The sequence below is a fragment of the Ranitomeya variabilis genome, chromosome 5, assembly GCF_051348905.1.
Source record: "Ranitomeya variabilis isolate aRanVar5 chromosome 5, aRanVar5.hap1, whole genome shotgun sequence".
Lineage (NCBI taxonomy): Eukaryota > Metazoa > Chordata > Amphibia > Anura > Dendrobatidae > Ranitomeya > Ranitomeya variabilis.
Window position 1 is genome coordinate 125,370,237 of NC_135236.1, and position 21,612 is coordinate 125,391,848.

General features: G+C 44.7%; 1 protein-coding gene across 3 annotated transcripts in view; it reads left to right on the top strand.

Moving 5' to 3' along the window:
* The window catches only part of ITGA11 (integrin subunit alpha 11), a 246,562-nt gene that overhangs the window by 129,767 nt on the left and 95,183 nt on the right, over nt 1-21,612 (top strand). For all 3 annotated transcript variants that reach the window (XM_077263233.1, XM_077263235.1, XM_077263236.1), the window contains one exon: nt 449-593. In XM_077263233.1, the coding sequence (XP_077119348.1) occupies nt 449-593 (145 nt within the window). The remainder of the gene's footprint in view (nt 1-448; nt 594-21,612) is intronic.

The window sequence follows — 21,612 nt, forward strand, 5'->3', positions numbered from 1 at the left end:
GCACTGCTCACAGACCATGCACACAACACTGTCCTTAAGAAGTGCTTGAAAAATATGTTTTAGTCCCCACCACTGCATGTCTCGTGCCTGCTAGATGGCTGCAGCACATGCAGGGATTGCCTGTTTGTCTCCACAGTGCTTTCTATGTCCCCCTTCAGTCTCTTTACGTCTTCTTGTGGCAGAGGGGTGTCACATGACTGCTGCAGCCAATCAGAGTCCACTGACCTGCAGCAATTTTGACATTTAATCCAGGCTGGAAGAGGAGTGTTTATATAGTGCTACTGGCTAGGGAGTGAGTATGTGTTCTTTATTGTTTTATGACCCCATTTGGCCATTTTGTACATAAATATATGTAGTGGACAAACCTTTGTGCCCTTCTTTATTGCCTATCGTTGTGCGCTTTGACATCCACTATTATTTACTATTATCTGCATATCCTTTTCTTCAGGATGGGATCTTGCTGGGAGCTGTGGGTGCATATGACTGGAGTGGGGCTGTTCTGAAAGAGACCAGTAGTGGGAAGATGATACCACGAAGGGAATCTTATCTCGAAGAGTTTCCTGATGAACTAAAGAACCATGGAGCATATCTCGGTAATCCTGGCGGATGCAGAGTCCACATTGTGACCATAGACATGTTTGCTCTGAAGTCTGAGTACTCATAGGTCCATTTATTATCAGTTGTTAGTAGTGTCCTTTAAGTGGATAAGATATGGTTTCAGTCCCTCAATAATACAGGTAGCATATCCATGACAGAAATGAAAAAAAGGGGATCTGTACCAGGTTTTTGCCACCTAACCTGAGAGCAGCATAATGTAGAGACAGATACTCTGATTCTACTTACTGGGCTCTTTGTTGTAGATTACCGTAGATAATATCACTGTTTTATGAGCAGGAGATTATCATTAGAGGACTAGCAGACCTGCTGCCATGTGGTCCTCCATATGCATGAGCTCTGTATAACCACCCCCACCACTGATTGACAGCTTTCTGCCTATGCACAGTGTATACCAAAACCTTCCAATTGGTGCTGTGGGCGGGTCCCTACATATGCTGCTCGCTCTCAGATAGGGTAGTAAACACTTGGTGACAGATTCCATTTAAATAAGACTAATGTTACAAAACAACTGATCAATTTGAGATTTTGCGCAAAACAACTATTCATCCTTTACTAAAATTCTTTATTATCACTTTAGAAAGCGAAAGAATTTTATGTTGTTTTATGCATAGGCCTTGTTATGTTTTGTACTTCTCTGTGGCTGCTTTTTTGTTGGATGGACAAAAAGGCCTATACTATATCTGGCAAGGGAAGATAGGGACCCTTATCACCTCCCTATTAATGCGGACCTGTCAGGAGATTAGAGAAGCACTTCCATGTACATTTTTAATTGAATGTGTGTATATGTGCATGTAATGGAGTGTGAGTGTATTTATATACTCTCCTACCTCTGCTCTCTCCGGTGTCCAGCACCATTCTGTTTTGTTTCTGAGTGACGTCACCACAATTGTGACTAGCCAGATCACTCTATGATCTATGCGTCAGCTTGAGGTCTCTTTTACAACGTACGCCTATGGTACCTCGTTCTGATACTCCATAGGCTTACATTGTAAAAGTCACTTCCTGGTCACACAGAGCACAGTGTGACCTGGAGAGTCTGCAGGGTGGTGATGTCATGCAGCAGAGGATAAGAACGATGCAGAACACTGGAAAAAGCAGCGGTAGGTGAGTATATTAATGCACTCACACTATAGCACATGTACGTACACACATTTAATTAAAAAATACACATGGGTGGGCTTCTTTAAGTGTGACCAAAGTACAGTGATTACATTACTGGCTAGAGTAGATAAAGACAAGTTCAAACATATCCTGGTGGCCTGCAAAGGGATTTCCTATCAATGAGAAAATCTATGTTGGATCTGTATGTACGGTAAATTTAGCTTGTGATTCCTGCCTATTGCACTGGTCCTCTCCGGTCTAGAGCCAGCCCCACATGCTTGACTGCTGTCTCTTATTCACCTCTATGTTTTTTGCAATGCAGAAGAGACATTAATGAGGCCAATGTGGAGGATAGATGGACAAGTCAGGAATTGGCCCACCCTCTAAGCACTTAAACCTCATTTAAAGTTACAAAGATGATTTTCCCAGCAATGGAAGATCCATTAGCTGCCAGAAAAGTATGTTTGAACTTGTTCTTTACTATGCTGCCCAGTGAAATTAGTTTGGAGATCCTAAAGCTCCTGATAGGTTGCTGTAAAGAGCTAAAATTAGTTCATATGACAAACCCCCCTCATTTTGGATTAATGAAGAAGGAGGTCTTTATCTAACCAAGGAGGACGCCTTCTCCTATTCTGAAGGGGCATGTAGGTCCAGGCTGGCTGAGTGTGCACATCATGAGGTGGGATTTATAGCAAGACAGACTACTAATTATGAGTATCAAAGGCGGGTACCCCATCTATGGCGTCCTCTTACACATTATACACTCTACTGTATCACAACTTATTCTAACCTGGTAATACCCCATCATTGGACCTGCAGCAGTGAGGGCATGAAAGGAGTTGGAGAGTCACAGGTTGGCCATCACTGGTCTAAGACTCGAGCGGTTGTTCTTATATATACCCTCATAATCATGTGGGCCTGATAATCCCCACTAAATGAGCTCAGAAGTTTGGAGTTTTCACAGCAATAATAATTTTTCATTTGGAATATAAAACGTTTTATGCTACAGCCAAAAGTATGACATGGCGATATGAATATCTGGCATAACCTGTCTGCTTATACAATTATAGACCAATGGGGCTTATAATATGACATGTATACAGTCCTGGCAAGTCATTGTTACACATAATGGAGTTTACAAACTTAAATACCTCAAAGCAATTTCCACTAATATAGAAAATTAATCTTCAGCTTTACTTGCCCAGATCCTGTCTCCCCTTAAAACTTTTATTGGCTCCTATCACGTTTTTTCCCAATTTCTCCCAATTTATTATCTGCCCCTTATATCACATCTGATATGTACAGTCTATACTTTCACTTTATATATATATATATATATATATATATATATATATATATATATATATATATATATATATATATATATATATATATATATATATATATATATATATAAAGCTATTTGTTATAAAACAGTTTGGAAACGCTAAGAAACCTGCGGGAGCTATAGATTATCATTCCTAAATACTTCTTAATAATATATGGCGCAGAGTTAGCATGAAAGACGACCTTTTAGAATGTGATTTACCCCATCAGTACTTTCAAACTAGAGGATTTCGAGCCTTATGGGTTAATGCCCAGCGCTGAATTCTGATCTATGTCTTGGAACATCACTCGGAAAATTGTGGGGAGAAAATAAGTGTTTTATATCCGCAATGTCCAGGATGGATCTTATTGCTTTGGGTCCTGTGGAAAAGACGTCTGGCCACTTGCCTGGAGTTGCTTACCACACCACCACATTTGCTGCTGGGGGAATGTGTAAGAGCAGAGAGCGGCTCCTGCATTAGTATTGTCTTTCCGCCATACTTCAGGCTTGTACAACAATATTATGAAAGGCGCCAAACCAGTGGTCTCTCTCCAATCAAGTTAGTATAAACGTCATCAGCCCGATCCTCCAAGTATTCCTTAACTTTACCTTTATCAAAACCAGTGGTCCTGACTCAGCAATTTAACAGAACTATTAAAATCAACTACACATATTATATCATTTTGCAGATTACTTATTTAAAATGATGTACCCCAAAGCCAAGATCTCAGACTTCCTATACAGTGCTATACACATACCAACTCATAACGCATAGATCTTTATGTATTGTGATACTCTTTGTCCCTGCAGAAAGCAGCACATTGGAGTAATCTTTGACAATTCCAATTAGAAATGTTATTTTTCCATACAGTGGATATAAAAAGTCTACACACCCCTGTTATAATGCCAGGTTTTCGTCATGTAAAAAAATCATGCTAAGAAGATTCGTTTCCAAACTTTTTACACCTTTAATATCCCCCCATAATCTGTGCAAATCCATTGAGACACAAACTGAAATCATTTTGAGGGGAAAAATTAAAAAATATCAAAACTAAAATTGCATGGTTGCATGAATGTGAACACCATCTTATCAGTCGGGATGTGGCTGTGTTCAGAATTGGTCAATAACATTTAAGCTGTTAAATAGTAGTCAGTACAAAGCTGCCATCATTTATGGCAATTCTTATTAACCTCATATACAGTTTAGCTGTTTTAATAGAATTTTCCTGACATTTTCTTAGTTGCATTTTACAGCAAAAATCATGGTCCGTAAACAGCTTACAACACAGCAAAGGGATCTCATAATGTAAATCAGGAGAAAGGTACAAAAAAAGTCCAAGGCATTAAATAAACCATGTAACACTGTGAAGACGAACGTGAAGAAATGGCTTAAATTTGGCGCAGCAGTGTCAATTTCTAGAATTGGATGTCCATCGAAGATTGATGGAAAGACAAGAAGAAAATTAGTCTTGGAGGCTTCCAAGAGGCTTACTGCAACATTAAAGCCTCAGGAATTTCTGACAAGTCCTGGTTGCATACTGCATGAGCAACAATCTCATTTATTCTTTATATGTCTGGCCTGTGGGATAGGCTGGCAAGATGGTAGCCTTTTCTTACAAAGAAAAAGATCCAAGTTCAACAATGTTTTGCCAAAACCTAAATCAAGTCTGCCAAAAGCATGTTGGAAAACATACTATGGTCTGAGTAGACCAAGGAGAAAATTTTTTTGGAAATAGGTACTCCAACACTGTTCATCACCAAAAGAACATCATACCCTCAGTGAAGCATGGTGTAAGCAGCGGGATCTGTGGAAGCGCATGTAGCGCGAAACAGCTGTCATCCCTGGACACCATGCTCTCCTTGTCCGTGTCCATGTTCTAATAAAGACTTTTTTAGCATCGGGAATGGTGAGTGCTGACCATTTTTTCTTTTTTTGTTTTGGTCGTAAGCAGCATTACGCTTAGGGACTCATTTTTGGCAGCTGGAATTGGTGAAGGGAATTATGAAAAGTTCCAAATATTAGTCAATTCTGCAACAAAATCTTCAGGCCTCTGCTAAACAGTTGAAGATGAAGAGGAATTTGACCGTAAGCAAACCTCATTATCAACAAAAAATCGCTTTACCTGAAAAAGATCTGAAGATCAAAGTTCTGTAATGGGCCAGCCCGAGCCGAAACCTGAATTTAATTGAAAATCTGTGGGTTGATTTGAAAAGGGTGCTGTACACAGGAGATACCATCACAACAAAATAGATTTGATGCTCTACTGCAAGAAAGAGTGGGAAAAGATTGCCAATTCTAAATGTGCCATGCTGATATACTCTGATGCCAAAAGACTGAATGCTGTAATAAATTTAAAGGATACATCAACAATATACTAGTTTAAGGGTGTGCATATTTGTGCAACCACATTATTTTAGTTTATTTTGCAATTACATTGAACAGATTATGGGTTACATTCAAGGTGGAAAAAGTTCTGAAATTATTTTCCTTGGTATAATTTTATCACCTGACAAAACCCTGGCATTTTAACATAGCATGTAAACTTTTTATATCCACTTTATCAGTGTTAAAAATAAAAATTAGAAATCTGGCAATTTTCCCTCTATCCAATGGGGCTTATCTAGACTATATTGTTTCAGGAATCATTTAGATTGGGGCGGGATTTCAACACCGCTTCACTTTTTACTATTCATGCTGCCTATGCAGCATCAATAGTAAAAACATAGAATGTTCCTGATGTGTTTCTGTAGCACCGAGGTGTCCGCCACGTTCTGCACCGCCACCGACACCTCCACGTTACTGGGGCCGTCATCCCCGCCTGCCGTGTCCGTCATGTCTGCAGCTCCACTGTGCGGTGTCTCTGCACCACAGCCGGGAACAGAGTGACAGGGACTGGGACAGGCTGAGGCATAGATCTGCCACAAAACAGGGGGAGGAGTCATCTTTGCGAGGCGGGGAGAGGCGCGGGGGTTTATGGGAAATGAAGTCCAATTCGCCACACTGCTCAGTGTCTGGGAATGACGAGCACTATAATTCCCAGGAAGCATAGCGCCGAGTTCAGAGACGGTGGCAACTGCAGCATTACACGGCGCTTTTCTCTGCATGAAAAAGATGCTCACACGGATCCACCCATGATCCCCAGCCTCACTGATCCGTCCAGTCTCACTCATTAACCCCCAGCCTCACTGATCCATCGCCAGCCTCACTTATCCAGACATCCATCTTCAGCCTCATTGATCCATCCAGTCTCATCCTCTCTGATCCATCCCCAGCCTCACTGATATATCCAGTCTCACCAAGTAATCTGCAGCCTCACTGATTCATCCTCACTGATCCACCCAATCTCATCCTCACTGATCCATCCAGTCTCACTGAGTATTCCACAGTCTCACTGATCCATCCCCAGCTTCGCTAATTCATCCTCACTGATCCAGCGAGATTGGGGTGGGATTTAAACACCACTTCACTTTTTACTATTGATGCTGCCTATGCAGCATCAATAGTAAAAACATAGACTGTTAAAAATAATAATAATAAAAAAAAACACATTATATTCTCACCTTCCGAAGTCCGCCGCAGCCTTTCCCGCTCCTCGTGCTCCGGTCCCAAGAATGCATTGCAGCAATGACCCGAGATCACGTGGCGGTCTCGCGAGGAGCATCGCTAAAGGCCTGGGCTGGATCCGGGGCCCGCTGGAAGGTGAGTATATAACTATTTTTTATTTTAATATTTTTTTTTTTAACAGGGATATGGTGCCCACATTGCTACATACTACGTGGCCTGTGTTATATACTATGTGGGCTGTGTTATATACTGCGTGGGCTGTGCTATATACTACGTGGCCTGTGCTATATACTACGTGGCTGTGCTATATACTACATGGCTGAGCAATATACTACGTGCCTGTGCTATATACTACGTGCCTGTGTTATATACTGTGTGCGCTGTGTTATATACTGCGTGGGCTGTGTTATATACTACGTGGCCTGTGCCATATACTACATGGCCTGTGCTATATACTACGTGGGCTGTGTTATATACTACGTGGCCTGTGTTATATACTGCGTGGGCTGTGTTATATACTATGTGGGCTGTGTTATATACTATGTGGCCTGTGCTATATACTATGTGGCTGTACAATATACTACGTGCCTGTGCTATATACAGTACTTCGTGGCTGTGTTATATACTACGTGGGCTGTGTTATATACTACTTAGGCTGTGTTATATACTGGGTGGGCTGTGCTATATACTACGTGGGCTGTGCTATATACTACGTGGCTGTGCAATATACTACGTGCCTGTGCTATGTACTACATGGCCGTGTTACATACTGCATGGGCTGTTATATACTGTGTGGGCTGTGCTATATACTGCATGGGCTGTGTTATATACTGCATGGGCTGTGTTATATACTGCGTGGGCTGTGCTATATACTACGTGCCTGTGTTATATACTGCATCGGCTGTATTATATACTACGTGGCCTGTGCAATATACTACGTGGGCTGTGCAATATACTACGTGCATATGCTATATACTGCGTGCCCTATGTTATATACTATGTGGCTATGCTATGTACTGCGTGCGCTGTGTTATATACTACGTGGCTATGCTATATACTACGTGGCTGTGTTATATACTACATGGCTGTGCATTCTAGAATACCCGATGCGTTAGAATCGGGCCACCATCTAGTTAGTAATAATAGCCGAAGCAGACTCTACATTTTGTAATGAAGCATCTAATGAGCATGTGAAAAGGTTATTGTGAAGGGAGAGGGAGCAGGGTAACTGTGATATCGCCTGCTGTGATTGGTGGATCCTGTATTATCGACTGTGTATAAAAGTGTTACCTGACATTGTGATCCTGTCTTTTTATGATATTGAGACTGATGAAAACTCTTTCTGAATGGACAGGAAGTATGAGTCTAAAATAGCCTCAGTGGCCAGAGTGAGAACTGCAAGTTCTAATTTTTATTTTTAACACTGATAAAGTGGATATAAAAAGTTTACATGCTAATGTTTAATACAAATCATGACAAGAAAAAAAAAACACATTGACAAAAATAAAAAAAAAATACATGTAACTCAAAAACTTGATTTAAACAATAGGTAATTGTCTGATTACTCTTTCACTTGAAAGGTAATCTGTCATCAGGTTTTTGCTAACCTATCTGAGAGCAGCATGATGGAGGGGCAGAGACCCTGATTATTTTTAAATATAACTTACTGGGCTGTAGCTTTTATATAGTTTTAGTAAAATCCCTGTTTTCTCTGTGCATAGCCAAAACGTTGCTGATCAGTGGTGAAGGCGCAGTTATACAGAGCTCATGATTTTGGCAGCACATGGCAGCAGGCTTGCCAGTCTTCTAGTGATAATCTCCTGCTGATAATACTGTGATTTTATCAAAACTATAGCAAGCAGCCCAGTAAGTGACACATTGCTGGAATCATAGTCTTTGACTGCAGATTATGCTGTTCTCAGATTGTGTCAAACATTTTGTGACAGATTCCCTTTATGCTATTATTTTGGCATATGTCTGTTCAATAGAAACCTGTGGATACATTACAATTTACACCTGGAATGGGCGAGCGTGCTCGATAGTTGCTAACTGCTAGTCAGATTAGAGAATATGGAAACCTTTTAGTTTTTTTACTTTAATACATGTATTTTGGCATATTTGTGGGAGTATGCATTTTTTTATACGGAGATGTGAAGACAGATCTGGTTTACTTTATTCTTCGGTCTACAGGTGCTTCTTACAAAATTAGAATATCATCAAAAAGTTAATTTATCTCAGTTCTTCATATTATTATTATTATTATTATTATTATTCATTTTTATAGCGCCATTTATTCCATAGCGCTGTACATGTGAAATACGGGGCAAATATAGACAAATACATTAGACATGAGCAAAAAAAAAAAAAAAAAAAAAAGGGCTCACAATCTGCAGGGGATGGGTGATGATACACTAGGAGAGGGCAGAGCTGGTTGTGCGGCGGTTCAGTAGGTTCAGGATCACTGCAGGCTGTAGGCTTGTCGGAAGAGGTGAGTCTTCAGGTTCTTTTTGAAAGTTTCTATGGTAGGCGAGAGTCTGATGTGCTGGGGTAGAGAGTTCCAGAGTATGGGGGAAGCACGGGAGAAGTCTTGGATGCGGTTGTGGGAAGAAGAGATGAGAGGGGAGTAGAGAAGGAGGTCTTGAGAGGATCGGAGGTTGCGTGTTGGTAGGTACCGGGAGATCATGTCACAGATGTATGGAGGAGATAGGTTGTGGATGGCTTTGTAGGTCATTGTGAGGGTTTTGAACTGGAGTCTCTGGGCAATAGGAAGCCAGTGAAGGGCTTGGCATAGGGGAGAGGCTGGGGAATAGCGGGGAGACAGGTAGATTAGTCGAGCAGCAGAGTGTAGGATGGATTGGAGTGGTGCCAGAGTGCTAGAGGGGAGTCCAGAGAGTAGGAGGTTGCAGTAGTCGAGGCGGGAGATGATAAGGGCATGCACTAGTGTTTTTGTGGTGTCACGGTCAAGGAATGCGCGGATCCGGGAAATGTTTTTGAGTTTGAGGCGGCAGGAGGAGGCAAGGGCTTGGATATGTGGCTTGAAAGAGAGGGCAGAGTCGAGGATCACCCCGAGGCACCGGGCGTGTGGGACTGGGGAAAGTGAGCAGCCATTGACATTGATGGATAGGTCTGGTGGAGGGGTAGAGTGAGATGGGGGAAAGATGATGAATTCTGTTTTGTCCATGTTCAGTTGTAGAAAGCGAGCAGAAAAGAAGGCTGAAATAGCAGACAGACAGTGCGGGATTTTGGTAAGTAAGGAGGTGAGGTCAGGTCCGGATAGGTAGATCTGCGTGTCATCAGCATAGAGATGGTACTGCATACCGTGGGATTCTATGAGCTGTCCCAGACCGAAGGTGTAGATGGAGAAGAGTAGGGGTCCTAGAACAGAGCCTTGAGGAACACCGACTGACAAGGGGCGAGGTGAGGAGGTGGTGTGGCGGAGGGAGACACTGAATGTCCGATCTGTCAGATATGATGAGATCCAGGAAAGGGCCAAGTCTGTGATGCCAAGAGATGAGAGGATTTGTAGCAGAAGGGAGTGGTCCACAGTGTCAAAGGCAGAAGACAGGTCCAGGAGAAGGAGGACAGAGTAGTGTCGCTTGTTCCTGGCAGTTAGTAGGTCATTGGTGACTTTAGTTAGGGCAGTTTCAGTTGAGTGATGGGAACGGAAGCCAGATTGTAATCGATCAAAGAGGGAGCAGGAGGAGAGGTGAGAGGACAGTTCAAGATGGATGTGTTGCTCCAGCAATTTGGAGGCATAAGGAAGAAGAGATATCGGGCGATAGCTAGACACAGAGGATGGGTCAAGGGAGGGCTTTTTGAGGATGGGTGTGATCTTGGCATGTTTGAAGGATGAGGGGAAGACACCTGTTGTGAGTGAGAGGTTGAAGAGGTGCGTTAGGGTTGGGATGAAGACCGTGGAAAGGTTAGGGATGAGGTGAGATGGGAGCGGGTCGAGCGTGCAGGTGGTGAGGTGTGATCTCGACAGGAGGGTGGAGAGCTGATCTTCTGTCATGGTGGAGAAGCTGGTTTTGGAGGAGCAGGGGTGAGCAGCTAAGAGGGGCAGTGGGCGCTGTGGGCCAAAGCTTTCTCTGATCGTATCGATCTTCTGTTTAAAGAAAGAGGCAAAGTCTTCAGCAGAAATGAGAGGGGAGGGAGGGGGTGCAGGGGGACGGAGTAGAGAATTGAAAGTGTTGAAAAGCTGTTTAGGGTTGTGAGACAGGGAGGATATGAGAGATGAGAAGTAAGTTTGTTTTGCGGCAGTGAGCGCGGACTTGAAGCTGGCGAGAGACTGCTTGTATGCGGTGAAGTGGTCAGCAGAGCGGGATCGCTTCCATCTTCTCTCAGCGATCCTGGAAGCCCGTCTCAGTTCTTTAGTCAGGCTGGTCAGCCAGGGCTGCCTGTTGACTGTACGAGTTTTGCTATGCATGAGCGGGGCGGCCGAATTGAGTGTTGCTGTTATTGTGGCGTTATAAAAAGCAGCAGCAGCATTTGTGTCATGAAGGGAGGCTATGTCGGTAAGAGGGAGAAGGGACTCAGAGAGTGATTGTAAGTTGAGATGTTTGAGATTTCTGCGAGGGAGTTCGTGGAGTGGGGGTTGCACACTAGGAGAGGAGAGGGAAGAGAATGTCAGTAGGTTGTGGTCAGACAGGGGGAGGGGTGAGTTAGTGAGATTAGTAAGGGAGCAGAGGCGGGTGAAGACGAGGTCCAGCGTGTGGCCATCTTTGTGAGTGGCCTCAGAGGACCATTGAGTGAGGCCAAAGGAGGCAGTCAGTGATAAAAGTTTAGAGGCAGCTGAGGTGGAAGTGTCAATCGGGATATTGAAATCACCCATGATGATAGTGGGGATGTCAACAGAGAGGAAATGAAGTAGCCATGTGGTGAAGTGGTCCAGAAAGGTGGAGATGGCTAGTTCTGGGGGGCGGTAGATGACAGCCAGCTGGAGGTTGGAGGGGGAATAGATGCGGATGGAGTGCACCTCAAATGAGGGAAGAGTAGCGGAGGGTGGTAGCGGGATTGGAGTGAAGGAGCAGGTGTCAGACAGGAGCAAGCCAACCCCTCCACCACGTTTGTTGGTGGAGCGAGAGGTGTGAGAGAGGTGGAGACCGCCGTAGGAAAGCGCAGCTGGAGAGGCTGAGTCAGAGGGGGTGAGCCAGGTTTCCGTGATGCCAAGGAAGGAGAGTTTGTTGGTGATGAAGAGGTCATGGATAAATGGCAGTTTGTTGCAGACGGAGCGTGCGTTCCATAGTGCTCCAGGTAAGGGGACCGGGGGAGTGGGGGCTGGATGAATGGGTATGAGGTTGTCATGGTTGGGAAAACGTGCAGAGGATCGAGGTAGGGGGTTAGAAATGAGCGTGGGGATGTGTTGAGGTGGGCCGGGATTTGGGGATACATCACCGGCAATGAGGAGTAGAAGACAGAGCGTTAGAAGGTGGGAGCAGGATAGGACATGATGTGGCCGTGTGTGTCTGGAGAAAAAGGATTGTATGTGGAGGAACAGTTCTGAGGATAAGGTGAGATGGCTGGGGAGGATGGAGGAAGAAATGACTAGTTCCTTACAAGGTGGAGGGATTGCAGGAGATTGTAAGAAGGAAAGTAGTATGGGGGTGAATGAGAAAAGAAACCGAAACATTGTAGAGGTTGGTGTTCTGTTACCTTCCAGTCAATTCCAGTCCAATTCAGTCTAATTCAAATTCATAATTAAAAAGATGTAATTTAAAAGATGGAAGATAAAAGATGAAATGCAGTAGACTGCGTCTGTAGCAGACGCCTGCATGTGAATATATCCCCAGTTAAGGGCATTCAGGTGTGAATGCCCTTTTTCATATATTATATAGAATAATTAAAAACAGAGTGATCTATTTCAAGTGTTTATTTCTGTTAAGGTTGATGATTATGGCTTACAGCCACTGAAAACCCAAAAGTAATAATCTCAGTAAATTAGAATAATTAACAAAAAACACCCGCAAAGGCTTCCTAAGTGTTAAAAAGGTCCCTTAGTCTGTTTCAGTAGGTTCCACAATCATGGGGAAGACTGCTGACTTGACAGATGTCCAGAAGGCAGTCATTGACACACTCAACAAGAAGGGTAAGTCACAAAATGTCATTGCTAAAGAAGCCGGCTGTTCACAGAGTGCTGTATCCAGTCATATTAATGGAAAGTTGAGTGGAAGGAAAAAGTGTGGTAGAAAAAGGTGCACAAGCAACCGGGATAACCGCGGCCTTGAAAGGATTGTGTGATGGACACCGTATCAGACTCACTACCAGAGACTGTACGTGTGTCCAAAGATGTACTGGGGAACCTGGGAACTCCTGCAGTAGAAAGAGGACACGGCAGAACGAGTGCTGCAGGAGGAATAGGACCTGCAATCACATGAGCACTGGGGGAGTGATCGGGGCGGAGCTAGGTCCTGGACTCCTAGCAGGGATAGTGGGACTCAGCAGAGCCGGGAGAATAGTCAATAGAGCCGAGGTCAGACCAGAGGGCAGCGCGGTAATAATTGGGTAACACGAATAGAGTGGTAAGAAGCAAGCCGGGGGTCAGAAGCCAGAGAAAGCAACGCAGTACCAGGGGAACAACTGTCATGATCTCAATGGCAAGAGATCATAGCATCAGCATATATAGGAACTAGCTCTTGGAAGATGGAAACTGAGCTGACCATGAACTAAACCTAACGCACAACTAGCAGTGGCCGGGTAGCATGCCTACGTTGATTCTAGATGCCCAGCACCAGCCGGAGGACTAAATAAAGCTAGCAGAGGAAAATATTAGTCCTAGCTCACCTCTAGAGAAATACCCCGAAAGGAGACAGAGGCCCCCCACATGTATTGGCGGTGAATCAAGATGAAATAACAAACGTAGTATGAAAATAGGTTTAGCAAATTTGAGGTCCACTTACTACATAGCAGAAGACAGAAAGGACACTTTCATGGTCAGCTAAAAACCCTATCAAAACACCATCCAGAAATTACTTTAAAACTCTGGCATTAACTCATAACACCAGAGTGGCAATTCCTGTTCACAAGAGCTTTCCAGACACAGTAACGAAACTACAGCTGTGAACTGGAACAAAAATGCAAAAACAAACATGGACAAGAGTCCAACTTATCTAGTAGTTGTCTAGGAGCAGGAACAAGCACAGAGAGGCTTCTGATAACATTGTTGACCGGCAAGCAACTAACAGAGCAGCAAGGTTATATAGCGACTCCCACATCTTGATGGGAACAGGTGAACAGAGAAGATGAAGACACCAGTTCAATTCCACCAGTAGCCACCGGGGGAGCCCAGAATCCAAATTCACAACAGTACCCCCCCCTCAAGGAGGGGGCACCGAACCCTCACCAGAACCACCAGGGCGATCAGGATGGGCCCTATGAAAGGCACGAACCAGATCAGAGGCATGAACATCAGATGCATTCACCCAAGAATTATCCTCCTGGCCGTATCCCTTCCACTTGACCAGATACTGGAGTCTCCGTCTGGAAACACGAGAGTCTAAGATTTTCTCCACAACGTACTCCAACTCACCCTCAACCAACACCGGAGCAGGAGGCTCAACGGAAGGCACAACCGGTACCTCATACCTGCGCAATAATGACCGATGAAAAACGTTATGAATAGAAAAGGACGCAGGGAGGTCCAAACGGAAGGAAACAGGGTTAAGAATCTCCAATATCCTATACGGGCCGATGAACCGAGGCTTAAACTTAGGAGAAGAGACCCTCATAGGGACAAAACGAGAAGACAACCACACCAAGTCCCCAACACGAAGACGAGGACCAACACGACGACGGCGGTTAGCAAAAAGCTGAGTCTTCTCCTGGGACAACCTCAAATTGTCCACCACCTGCCCCCAGATCTGATGCAATCTCTCCACCACAGCATCCACTCCAGGACAATCCGAAGATTCCACCTGACCAGAGGAAAATCGAGGATGAAACCCCGAATTACAGAAAAACGGGGACACCAAAGTGGCAGAGCTGGCCCGATTATTGAGAGCGAACTCAATGGCAAAAAAGCAACCCAATCATCCTGGTCAGCAGACACAAAACACCTCAGATATGTCTCCAGGGTCTGATTAATCCGCTCAGTCTGGCCATTCGTCTGAGGATGGAAAGCGGACGAAAAAGATAAATCTATGCCCATCCTAGCACAGAATGCCCGCCAAAATCTAGACACGAATTGGGTCCCTCTGTCAGAAACGATATTCTCAGGAATACCATGCAAACGAACAACATTTTGAAAAAACAGAGGAACCAACTCGGAAGAAGAAGGCAACTTGGGCAGAGGAACCAAATGGACCATCTTAGAGAAACGGTCACACACCACCCAGATGACAGACATCTTCTGAGAAACAGGCAGATCTGAAATAAAATCCATCGAGATGTGCGTCCAAGGCCTCTTAGGAATAGGCAAGGGCAACAACAATCCACTAGCCCGAGAACAACAAGGCTTGGCCCGAGCACAAACGTCACAAGACTGCACAAAGCCTCGCACATCTCGTGACAGGGAAGGCCACCAGAAGGACCTTGCCACCAAATCCCTGGTACCAAAAATGCCAGGATGACCTGCCAACGCAGAAGAATGAACCTCAGAGATGACTCTACTGGTCCAATCATCAGGAACAAACAGTTTATCAGGTGGGCAACGATCAGGTCTATCCGCCTGAAACTCCTGCAAGGCCCGCCGCAGGTCTGGAGAAACGGCTGACAATACCACTCCATCCTTAAGGATACCTGTGGGCTCAGAGTTACCAGGCGAGTCAGGCTCAAAACTCCTAGAAAGGGCATCCGCCTTAACATTCTTAGAACCCGGTAGGTATGACACCACAAAATTAAACCGAGAGAAAAATAATGACCAGCGCGCCTGTCTAGGATTCAGGCGCCTGGCGGTCTCAAGATAAACCAAATTTTTGTGGTCAGTCAATACCACCACCTGATGTCTGGCCCCCTCAAGCCAATGGCGCCACTCCTCAAAAGCCCACTTCATGGCCAAAAGCTCCCGATTCCCAACATCATAATTCCGCTCAGCGGGCGAAAATTTACGGGAAAAGAAGGCACAAGGCCTCATCACGGAGCAGTCAGAACTTTTCTGCGACAACACTGCCCCAGCTCCGATCTCAGAAGCGTCGACCTCAACCTGAAAAGGTAGAGCAACATCAGGCTGACGCAACACAGGGGCAGAGGAAAAACGGCGCTTAAGCTCCCGAAAGGCCTCCACAGCATCAGGGGACCAATCAGCAACATCAGCACCCTTCTTAGTCAAATCGGTCAATGGCTTAGCAATATCCGAAAAACCAGCAATAAATCGACGATAAAAGTTAGCAAAGCCCAAAAATTTCTGAAGACTCTTAAGAGAAGAGGGCTGCGTCCAATCACAAATAGCTTGAACCTTGACAGGATCCATTTCAATGGAAGAGGGGGAAAAAATATATCCCAAAAAGGAAATCCTCTGTACCCCAAAAACACACTTAGAACCCTTCACACACAAAGAATTAGACCGCAAAACCTGAAAAACCCTCCTGACTTGCTGGACATGAGAGTCCCAGTCATCCGAAAAAATCAGAATATCATCCAGATACACAATCATAAATTTATCCAAATAATCGCGAAAAATATCATGCATAAAGGACTGGAAAACTGACGGAGCATTTGAAAGACCAAAAGGCATCACTAAATACTCAAAGTGGCCCTCGGGCGTATTAAATGCGGTTTTCCACTCATCCCCCTGCCTGATTCGCACCAAATTATACGCCCCACGAAGGTCAATCTTAGAGAACCACTTGGCCCCCTTTATGCGAGCAAACAAATCAGTCAGCAACGGCAATGGGTATTGATATTTAACAGTGATTTTATTCAAAAGCCGATAATCAATACATGGTCTCAAAGAGCCGTCTTTTTTTGACACAAAGAAAAAACCGGCTCCTAAGGGAGATGACGATGGACGAATATGTCCCTTTTCCAAGGACTCCTTTATATATTCACGCATAGCAGCATGTTCAGGCACAGACAGATTAAATAAACGACCCTTTGGGTATTTACTACCCGGGATTAAATCTATGGCACAATCGCACTCTCGGTGCGGAGGTAACGAACCAAGCTTGGATTCTTCAAAGACGTCACGATAGTCAGACAGGAACTCAGGAATTTCAGAGGGAATAGATGATGAAATGGAAACCACAGGTACATCCCCATGAGCCCCCTTACATCCCCAGCTCAACACAGACATAGCTTTCCAGTCGAGGACTGGGTTGTGAGATTGCAGCCAAGGCAATCCTAGCACCAAATCATCATGTAGATTATACAGCACCAGAAAGCGAATAATCTCCTGGTGATCCGGATTAATACGCATAGTTACTTGTGTCCAGTATTGTGGTTTATTATTAGCCAATGGGGTGGAGTCAATCCCCTTCAGAGGAATAGGAGTCTCCAAAGGCTCTAAATCATACCCACAGCGTTTGGCAAAGGACCAATCCATAAGACTCAAAGCGGCGCCAGAGTCGACATAGGCGTCCGTGGTAATAGATGACAAAGAGCAAATCAGGGTCACAGATAGAATAAACTTAGACGGTAAGGTGCAAATGGAAACAGATTTACCAAGCTTTTTAGTGCGCTTAGAGCATGCTGATATAACATGAGTAGAATCACCACAATAGAAACACAACCCATTTTTCCGTCTAAAATTCTGCCGCTCGCTTCGGGACAGAATTCTATCACACTGCATACTCTCTGGCGATTTCTCAGTGGACACCGCCAGATGGTGCACTGGTTTGCGCTCCCGCAAACGCCTATCGATCTGAATAGCCATTGTCATGGACTCATTCAGACCCGCAGGCACAGGGAACCCCACCATAACGTCCTTAATGGCATCAGAGAGACCCTCTCTGAAAGTCGCCGCCAGGGCGCACTCATTCCACTGAGTAAGCACAGACCATTTACGGAATCTTTGGCAGTAAATTTCCGCTTCATCTTGCCCCTGAGATAGGGACATCAAAGTTTTTTCTGCCTGAAGCTCCAAATGAGGTTCGTCATAAAGCAACCCCAAGGCCAGAAAAAACGCATCCACATTGAGCAACGCAGGATCCCCTGGTGTCAATGAAAAAGCCCAGTCTTGAGGGTCGCCCCGGAGCAAGGAAATCACAATCCTGACCTGCTGTGCAGGATCTCCGGCAGAGCGAGATTTCAGGGACAAAAATAATTTGCAATTATTTCGAAAATTCTGAAACCCAGATCTATTCCCCGAGAAAAATTCCGGCAAAGGAATTCTCGGCTCAGATACAGGTGCATGACAAACAAAATCTTGCAAATTTTGTACCTTCGTGGCGAGATTATTCAAACCTGCAGTTACACTCTGAAGATCCATTGCAAACAGGTGAACACAGAGCCATTCAAAGGAGAAAAAAAAAAAAAAAAAAAAATTTCAGCAGACTACTTATTTCTCTCCTTTCTCAGCCAAGGATTTTAACCCTTTAGTGGGCCGGTCAAACTGTCATGATCTCAATGGCAAGAGATCATAGCATCAGCATATATAGGAACTAGCTCTTGGAAGATGGAAACTGAGCTGACCATGAACTAAACCTAACGCACAACTAGCAGTGGCCGGGTAGCATGCCTACGTTGATTCTAGATGCCCAGCACCAGCCGGAGGACTAAATAAAGCTAGCAGAGGAAAATATTAGTCCTAGCTCACCTCTAGAGAAATACCCCGAAAGGAGACAGAGGCCCCCCACATGTATTGGCGGTGAATCAAGATGAAATAACAAACGTAGTATGAAAATAGGTTTAGCAAATTTGAGGTCCACTTACTACATAGCAGAAGACAGAAAGGACACTTTCATGGTCAGCTAAAAACCCTATCAAAACACCATCCAGAAATTACTTTAAAACTCTGGCATTAACTCATAACACCAGAGTGGCAATTCCTGTTCACAAGAGCTTTCCAGACACAGTAACGAAACTACAGCTGTGAACTGGAACAAAAATGCAAAAACAAACATGGACAAGAGTCCAACTTATCTAGTAGTTGTCTAGGAGCAGGAACAAGCACAGAGAGGCTTCTGATAACATTGTTGACCGGCAAGCAACTAACAGAGCAGCAAGGTTATATAGCGACTCCCACATCTTGATGGGAACAGGTGAACAGAGAAGATGAAGACACCAGTTCAATTCCACCAGTAGCCACCGGGGGAGCCCAGAATCCAAATTCACAACAAACAACCAGGCGGGAAGTCAGGGACGTAACCAGGGTAGAACCAAGAGTAACACAGAAAGAATAGAACCAGCAGACGAATATCAAACGGGAAACAGACCGGGTCATACACAGAACAATCGTACAGAAGCAGGCAATATACATAGGTATACAAGGGTCAGCTACTCAGCCAGGAACAGACGTATCACTGACAACGAGCATAGCACCAGTGTGGTTACTTTTAGCCCTCCCAAAACCAAAGAGAGGCCACATAGGATTAACCCTAGAAGGACCGTAACAGAAACTCCAGGCAGACCATGACAGATTGTTAAGAAAAGGCCATTCAAAAATTTGGGGGAGATTCACAAGGAGTGGACTGCTGCTGGAGTCATTGCTTCAAGAGCCACCACACACAGACGTATCCAGGACATGGGCTACAAGTGTCGCATTCCTTGTGTCAAGACACTCATGACCAATTGAGAATGCCAGCAAGCGTCTTACCTGGGCCAAGGAGAAAAAGAACTGTACTGTTGCTCAGTTGTCCAAGGTGTTGTTTTTAGATGAAAGTAAATTTTTCATTTCATTTGGAAATCAAGGTCGCAGAGTCTGGAGGAAGAGTGGAGAGACACACAAACCAAGCTGCTTGAGGTCTAGTGTGAAGTTTCCACAATCAGTGATGGTTTGGGGAGCCATGTCATCTGCTGGTTTAGGTCCACTGTGTTTTATCAAGACCAAACTCGGTGTAGCCGTCTACCAGGAAATTTTAGAGCACTTCATGCTTCCTTCTGCCGACAAGCTTTTTGGAGATGGAAATTTCATTCTCCAGCAGGACTTGTCACCTGTCCACACTGCCAAAAGTACCAATACCTGGTTTAAAAACATCAGTATCACTGTGGTTCATTGGCCAGCAAACATAACTGACATTAACTCCATAGAGAATCTATTGGGGTTATTGTCAAGAGGAAGATGAGAGACACCCGACCCAACAATGCAGATGAGCTGAAGGCTGCTATCAAAGCAACTTGGGCTTCCATAACACCTCAGCAGTGCCACAGGCTGATCGCTTCCATGCCATACTGCATTGATGCAGTAATTGATGCAAAAGGAGCCCTGACCAAGTATTGAGTGCATTTACATTTCAGTAGGCCAACAGTTCAGATTTTAAAATAATTTTTCAAGCTAGTGTTATAAAGTATTCTAATTTACTGAGATAATGACTTAGTTTTCATTGGCAGTAAGCCATAATCATCAACATTAACAGAAATAACTCCTTGTGGAGTGTGTCAATGACTGCCTTCTGGACATCTGTCAAGTCACAGCAGTCTTACCCATGATTGTGGAGGCTACTGCAAGAAACTTATGGACATTTTTAACCGCTTAGGAAGCTTTTGCAGGTGTTTTTTGTAAGTTATTCTAATTTACTGAGATAATGACTTTTGTGTTTTCATTGGCTGTAAGCCATAATCATCAATATTAACAGAAATAAACACTTGAAATACATCACTCTGTTTGTAATGATACTTTTTGTATTGAAGACCTTAAATAATTTAAAGGGAATCTGTCACCTACTTTTTCGTATATAAGCTGCGGCCACCACCTTTAGGGACTTATCTACAGCATACTGTAATGCTGTAGATAAGCCCCGATGTAACCTGAAAGATAAGAAAAACAAGTTAGATTATACTCACCCAGGGGCGGTCCAAATTCGGGTCCGAAGGGTGTAGCGGTCTAGGTCCGGCGCCTCCCATCATCATGTGATGACGACCTCTTCCTTGCTTCCTGTCGCGGCTCCTGCGCAGGCGTACTTTATCTGCCCTGTTGAGGGCAGGGCAAAGTATTGCACTGCACAGGCACTGGGCTTCTCGGACCTTTCCTTGCGCCTGCGCAGGAGCCGCGACAGGAAGCAAGGAAGAGGACCTCATCGCATGAAGATGGGAGGCGCCAGACCCGGACCGCCCCCCAAGGTGAGTATAATCTAAAGGTACCGTCACATTAAGCAACGCTGCAGCGATATAGACAACGATGCCGATCGCTGCAGCGTCACTGTTTCGTCGTTGTGTGGTCGCTGGAGAGCTGTCACACAGACAGCTCTCCAGCGACCAACGATGCCGAAGTCCCCGGGTAACCAGGGTAAACATCGGGTTACTAAGCGCAGGGCCGCGCTTAGTAACCCGATGTTTACCCTGGTTACCAGTGTAAATGTAAAAAAAACCAAACACTACATACTTACATTCCGGTGTCTGTCGGGTCCCCCGGCGTCCGCTTCCCTGCACTGTGTAAGCGCCGGCCCTAAAGCAAAGCGGTGACGTCACCGCTGTGCTTTGCTTTACGGCCGGCCGGCGCTGACACAGTGCAGGGAACCGGACGCCGGGGGACCCGACAGACACCGGAATGTAAGTATGTAGTGGTTTTTTTTTTTACATTTACAATGGTAACCAGGGTAAATATCGGGTTACTAAGCGCGGCCCTGCGCTTAGTAATCCGATGTTTACCCTGGTTACCAGTGAAGACATCGCTGAATCCGCGTCACACACACCGATTCAGCGATGTCAGCGGGTGATCCAGCGACGAAATAAGGTGCTGGCCTTCTAGCTCCGACCTACGTTATCACAGCAGAATCCTGATCGCTGCTGCGTGTCAAACACAACGATATCGCTATCCAGGACGCTGCAACGTCACGGATCGCTATCGTTATCGTTGTTAAGTTGTTCAGTGTGAAGGTACCTTAACTTGTTTTTCTTATCTTTCAGACTACATCGGGGGCTTATCTACAGCATCACAGAATGCTGTAGATAAACCCCTAATGGCTTTGACCCA